Source organism: Crotalus tigris, unplaced genomic scaffold (genome assembly GCF_016545835.1).
Source record: "Crotalus tigris isolate CLP2741 ecotype Arizona unplaced genomic scaffold, ASM1654583v1 scf7180000019298.7629538967:1458412, whole genome shotgun sequence".
NCBI lineage: Eukaryota > Metazoa > Chordata > Lepidosauria > Squamata > Viperidae > Crotalus > Crotalus tigris.
Genome location: NW_024097474.1, coordinates 673915 through 680454, shown reverse-complemented (window position 1 = coordinate 680454; position 6540 = coordinate 673915). Strand labels below are relative to the sequence as shown.

Genomic DNA, 6540 nt, shown 5'->3' with positions numbered 1-6540 from the left:
TCTATTCTATTCTATTCTATTCTATTCTATTCCATATTTTCTCTTCTCTTCTCTTCTATTCCATTCCATCCCAATTCCTATCCTATCCTATATCCTATTCTACCCTATTCTATTCCATTCCATTCCATTTTATATATTCCTGTTCTATTCTATTCTATTCTATTCTATTCTATTCTATTCTATTCTATTCTATTCTATTCTATTCTATTCTATTCTATTCCATTCCATTCCATTCCATTCCATTCCATTCTATATATTCCTATTTTATTTTATTTTATTCTATTCCATATTTTCTATTCTATTCTATTCTATTTCTACTCTACTCTACATTCTATTCTATTCTATTCTATTCTATTCTATTCTATTCTATTCTATTCTATTCTATTCTATTCCGTTCCGTTCCATTCTATATATTCCTATTTTATTTTATTTTATTCTATTCCATATTTTCTATTCTATTTTATTCTATCCCATTCCATTCCTTTCTACTCTATTCCATTCCATTCCATTCCATTTTATATATTCCAATTCTATTCTATTCTATTCTATTCTATTCTATTCTATTCCATATTTTCTATTCTATTCCATTCCATTCTTTCTTATTTCTATTCTATTCTATTCTGTTCTGTTTTTCCATCCTGTTCTGTATTTCTATTCCATTCCATTCTAGTTCTTCGATATTAGTGTCACTCTTGTCCCCGTGGCCAGCTGGCCGTGGCAAGTGGGCTGCAGCGAAGGGGCCCTGGCGATTTAGCCTTCTTCAGGGAGCTTCGAGCCATCCAAAGCGGGGTGACTGCGCCCACACCGAGAGGCCCGCGCGCCCCCGGGCCTAGGGGGAAAGGGTCTCTCGCGCGAAAAGCTTGGGACTCTTTCACTACCTTCATCTTCTTTGCAATCCGATAACCGTCGCGTAGATAGAAGACCCATATAATAAATATGCTTTTATTTAGGTAACGTGTTTTTTTTTTCCTCCCCCCATTAAGTTGGGCTGCAAACCGCGAACGTTGCGGGTCAGTTCCACAAACGGCGCAAAGTCTGTGGAAGCGGCCGTTCCAGTGCATCCCCCCTGCGCTTGGTGTGTGTGTCTGTGTGTGTGTGTGTGTGTGTGTGTGTGTGTGTGTGTGTGTGTGTGTGTGTGTTCACAAGGACGGGAAACCAAACCTCTTCCAAGGCACCCCCGCGAGGGATGGCCCCGATCCTCTGGCTGCGCCCGTCCCAGTTCATCCCTCTCCGGCGCGCAGATCGGGAATGTTGCGATACTGCGAGCCACAGAAGCCTCGCCGCTCGCTCCTTCTTCCCCTCGTCCTGCTTTGACGTCGGAGCGGTTCGGTCTTTTTGGGTTGGCGGGGGGGGGGGTTTCCAGAAAAAAAAAACCCCAAAACGCGTCTCTTCCTGGAACCTGTCTCCAAAGTCCAAAATCGCGAACTGCAAGGATGGAGACGCAGGAAAGGAATCGCGAACTGCAAGGATGGAGACGCAGGAAAGGAATATTTACTGCTTTGAGCAGCTTTGCACGAAGCTGAAAACACGAAAGCTGAAAGCACGAAGCTGAAAGCACCAGCCTGAAGATGATGAATGGGACTTCATCATCTTATATATAAAAGGGCAAGGAAGTGGCTGGAGAAAACAGGGGAGCAATGGGGAGGCGGGGGGGGGGAAGAAAAGTCATGGGGCTGGGTGGGAATCAACATCCCGCCTCTTGAGGCCAAGGGACCCAGGCGGCAGGAAGCCTCGGAGGAGTGCGTGTGTGTGTGTGTGTGTGTGTGTGTGTGTGTGTGAGGGGCTCCTTCTGGATCGCATCCCCCTCGCGAGCACTTTGGGGCGGGAAAGGGTGGGGGGGTTTTAACAGTTCCCCAGAGCCAGGTGGGTCTGCCAATAGGGTGAGCCTTTCTCTCTCCCCCCCCCAAAGCTCCCCTCCCCTTCAAAGGAGCTGCTTTCTTTCGCCCGTATCCAACGGAGCGAAAGGCGCGCGTCGAGGGCGCCTCTCCCGCGTCCAGGATTCCCCATTTTTCGGAAGGCCGGGAAACCAAGCGCCTGCGGGGTTCCCCCTTCCCCCGCCTTTTAAAAACCGGGAGTCCCCCTCCAAACACGTTTTAAAAACGGATGCAATCGCCACTTTCAAGCACCACCCAACGCCCCCCACCCCGTTCCCCAGTGCGCGCAGCTTTTAGAATTTCGAGAAATACATTTAGACAAAAAAAAATAAAAATATCTGCCTTTTCAAGCGTGACCAACGATTTGCCATTGTTCCGGGGTTTTGTTTTTTTTTTAAATCGCTGACAATTTTAACCAGAGGCGGCTATTTTGTTCCAAACAGAAACCGATCCCTTAAAAATAATAAAGTGGATTTTTGCGCCCTTTAAAAAAAAAAAAAAAGATTCGGAGCTCTTAGCCATAAGTAAGTTTCTCCGAATTGGTTTCTCCCCCCCCCCCCAACTTTGTCATCAGAATTTCCAGCACGGCTGCCAATATTAGGATTAATCTTTTGGGGGTTTTTTTGTTTTGTTTTATCCATTAGCCCTTAAAAGGCAGAGAAAAGGAATATTTCAAGGAGCAAAGTTTAAACGTGCACAATAGATTCCTTAGACTACCGCAACGAAGCTTTTACTCCACACCGGCTCCACCAGATCCTTGGGAAAAGGATTTCTGGATTCAAGGAGGTCGACATCTAAATTAATCGGGGAACCAATTTTATCTTCATCGAGAATTCAAACGGAATCAAGCTATATAACATGATACAGTATTGGTTGTTGTTTTTTTTTTAAGGATACTCTAGTACAGCATTCTGATCAATTCCGAGGAATCAAAAAGCCTTACCGGGTTCTTAACATATTTTGCGTCATAAATTAACAATTAACTACCGCGCATGCTTTGAGTAGGATGGCCGCTTCCCCAACGGAAGAGAAGCGTGAAGAAACGCCGGTCGTTATTTCCAAATGTTCTTTTTTTAAAAAAAAAAAAAAGACGAGCCGGGGACCTCTTTTTCATCCTGGCTTTGGGAAAGAGTCAGTTCGGCCCTTGGAAAAATAACTCCTTTTTTTCCCCTTCTTTTTTTTTTTTGAGAAGTCTTCGTTCCGCTTTTGTTAAAGGCTCGGCCCCGCTCCTCAGGAGATATATATATATATATATATATATATATATATATATATATATATATATATATATATATATATATATATATATATATATATAGATATATATATATAATATATATGTATAATATATATATATGTAGGTTATTCGGGTTTTCTCCCACGTAAAATTGGAAGTGTCTTGGCGACGTTTCAACGAAGTCTCATTCGTCATCTTCAGGCTGGTGCTTTCGGCTTCGTGCTTCTAGGAGCAAAATACATAAAACATTTGAAATGGAAGAAGGGAAGCACCAGCCTGAAGATGACGAATGAGACTTCGTTGAAACGTCGCCAAGACACTTCCAATTTTACGTGGGAGAAAACCCGAATAACCAAAGACCTACATACAAACACCCATATATGTATATATATGCATGCATGCATGCATACATACATACATACATACATACATACATACATACATACATATATATATATAAGGCTGGGTTTAGAAGCAGAGTCTTCGGAGTGGGAAAGAATTCAAGGCAAATTCCAGTTTTGTTTTTTTTCCTGCTCAGCTCCGCCAAAACCACGGGGGGGGGGCAGAGAGGAAGGGGGGGGAAGAAAAAAGAAAAAAAAAACCCCTCTTCAGCTCCTGACCGCTGGAGACCCTTCCCTGGCACCTGCCTTGCCCGCCGCCTTGGCTCAATCTTCTCCCCCGGCGCTTCTTCCGACGCCGCTGCCGAGACGAGCGGAGCAGCCTTAGACCAAGCCGCTGACCGGCGCCCGCAGGAAGGGCGCTGCGCCGGCGGGGAAGGCGCTCAGCGGATAAGCCACCGGGCCGCCGGCCAGGCCGAGCAGCGGGGGCGGCGGGGGCGGCCCGTGGGGCGAGAGGGGCAAGGCCGCCAGGGCGCTGCCGGCCAGCGAGCTGTCGTGGTACAGGACCGGGACGCGCACGATCCTCCGGCTAGAGGACGGGGGCAGCTGGGCGGCCTCCAGGTCGGCGGCCAGCTGGCGCTTCCACTTGTTGCGCCGGTTCTGGAACCAGATCTTGACCTGCGTCTCGGTCAGGCGCAGCGAGGCGGCCAGGCCGGCCCGCTCCGAGCTGCTCAGGTAGCGCTTCACGTCGAAGGTGGACTCCAGCTGGAAGACCTGGCTGCGGCTGAAGACCGTCCGGGTCTTCTTCTTGCGCCCGCCGGCCCGCGCCTCGCCCGCCTCCGCTGACTCCGGCCGCTGCTTGTCGTCGGCTCGGGGTCCGGAACGCGCCCTGCCGGCCTCCTGGCTCTCCTCGGGGGGCTTGGGCTGGCTGGCCCCCTGTTGCTCGCCGCTGGCCTTCTCCGCGGTGGCTCCGTCGGGAGTCTCCGGAGAGTCTCTGTCGCTGGCTGGGGGGGGGGGGAGGAAGGGGAGAAGAGGAGGAGGAGGAGGGGGAGAAGGAGGGAAGGGGTCAGTCCGAATTGTAGGGACCCCACCCGCCCCCCGACCATCCACACCCGCCTCCCCGGACTCCTGGAGGCCGAGCGGGAAGGACGGGTCGGTCCCCCCCCCCAAGGAGCTGGCCCACCGGGCCGCAGCGCTCCGGTCCTGCAAGGTCCCGGCTTGGATTGGGGGGGTGGGGGCTGCTGAGAAAGCCTCCCGCACCCAGCAGAGCTGGCTCTCCCCCCCCCCCACGCTTCACCCCACTCCCGCGCCGCGCTTCCCGGGAAGGCCTGGAACGCAGGCCGCCTGGCAGAGCGCCAGAGCGCACCGGGCCGGCGGAGAGGCGCACCGGGATGGCCCCTGTCCTTCTGCCCGGTGGGGGCCTCCAGCAGCGCCTCTGGGGGGGGCGAGGGATGGAGACCGGGCCCAGGGGGAGGCGGGGAGGGGGGCAGGCGAGCGCGCAAGGGCGCAGGACTTACATTCCGGGCTGGCGCAGCTCCTGAAAGCCTTGCGCGCCCGCCGGTACCACTCCCGGGCGCTTTGGCGCAGCGGCGCGCTCCTCAGCTCCAGGCGGGTCGCTCCCGGGGGCTGGCAGCAGGCCAGGGGGCAGGGGCGGGGGGGCGCCGGCGTCTCCTGGCCGGGTCCGGCCTCCTCCTCCCCTCCTCCTCCTCCTTCCTCCTCTCCTTCCTCCTCTTCCTCGCCCTCCCGCCGCCGCCTCTTGCTTTGGGCCGCCAGCAGGTTGGCGATGAAGAAGGAGGAGACCCGCGCGGAGGCGGCCTGGACGTTGCCCGAGGCTTGGTCCGGCATCCTGGAGCGCGGAGAGGGGCAGGCGGAGCCGCTGCGCACGGAGGCCGCCGGCTTCAGGATACGGGAGCCCGCCGGAGTGGAGGAGGCGGCGGAGGAGGAGGAGGAGGAGGAAGAGGAGGAGGAGGAAGACGACCCGCTCCGGAGGGTCGCATCGCCGCCGCACGCCAGCCAGCCAGCCAGCCGGCCGGCCTGCTCGACTCGCCGCTTGGCCCGAGGCAGAGGGGCCGGGCAAGAGTGGGGGGCGCCGGGGCTGCCGCGCCCTCCTCCCGCGCCAGCTCCGCCGATTTAGGTCAATTAGGCGGGCAGGCGGGGCGGGAGGGGAGGGGAGGGCGAGAGAGGGGAGGGGAGGGGGCCGGCCTGCGCTTCCCGCTCTCATTGGTCAGTCCGGGGGGAAGGGGAAGGGGACGGGGGGGGTCAGCCAATGCCACCGCCCGTCCTTGGAAGAAAAAAAAAAGAAAGAAAGAAAAAAGGGGAAAAAAGAAGAGAAAAAGGTGTGCCAGCCTCCCCACGCCTCTCCAGCCCCTTCCTCTACTCGATTGCCCACCGACCCCCCCCCCCAAAAAAAACAGCGCCCCGGTTCTGCAAGGGCTTCTGTGCGCGCGCCAGGCAGCGGGGGTGGGGGGCGAAAGCTGCTGCCGGGGGGGGCGTGGAGGAGAGGCGGGCGGGTGGGTGGGTGGGTGGGTGAGTGGGAGGCGCGGAGGCGCCCTTGAGGCCAGGCTGGTCTTTTCCCCCCCCCCTGCATCTTCTTCTCCCGGGCGGGCGCCGGCAGAGGTCCCTGGGGATGGGGGTTGGGGGGGTTGGGGGTTGGGGAAGGAGGTCTCCCCGGTGGGCCCCCCAGCAGGAACGGGGCCCAGCGCGAGTCCCACCCGGGAGGGGGGGAACCCTCGCTCGGCCCGTTCTAGCTCGGGGGTCCCGGGCAATGCCAGAGGGGTCTGCGGGAAGCGAAGCGGCCAGGGGTGTGTGTGGGGGGGAGGGGGGCTCCGCCGTCACAAGGCCCGCAGCTGGTGGGACCCCCGACCCCTTTGGAGGTCTCCCTGCCCCGTGGAAACGCCTCTCCCCCCCCCCCGGCGGCTGGCTGGACTGGGGATGGGGATGGGGTGGGGGCTCCGCGGATCGCCTTGAGCCTTTCGCCGCCTCCCCAAAGTCCTTCGGGGCGCCTCTCCAGCTGGCTTTTCCCAGCCTCGCAAACACCTGGTGGGGAACGAGTGGGGAGCCGTGAGCCCTTCGTGGCCGGGGCTGGACGGCC

At 56.0% G+C, this 6540-nt stretch overlaps 1 protein-coding gene across 1 annotated transcript; it reads right to left on the bottom strand.

Annotated features, from left to right (window-relative positions):
* Positions 1 to 3454: 3454 nt before the first annotated feature.
* Positions 3455 to 5561, bottom strand: HMX1 (H6 family homeobox 1). The gene is made up of 2 exons (XM_039361527.1): positions 4967 to 5561; positions 3455 to 4453 (listed from the first exon to the last, which is right to left on the bottom strand). The coding sequence occupies exons 1-2, from the start codon at positions 5292 to 5294 to the stop codon at positions 3834 to 3836; spliced, it is 948 nt and encodes a 315-aa protein (XP_039217461.1). The 5' UTR covers positions 5295 to 5561; the 3' UTR covers positions 3455 to 3833.
* Positions 5562 to 6540: the final 979 nt, after the last annotated feature.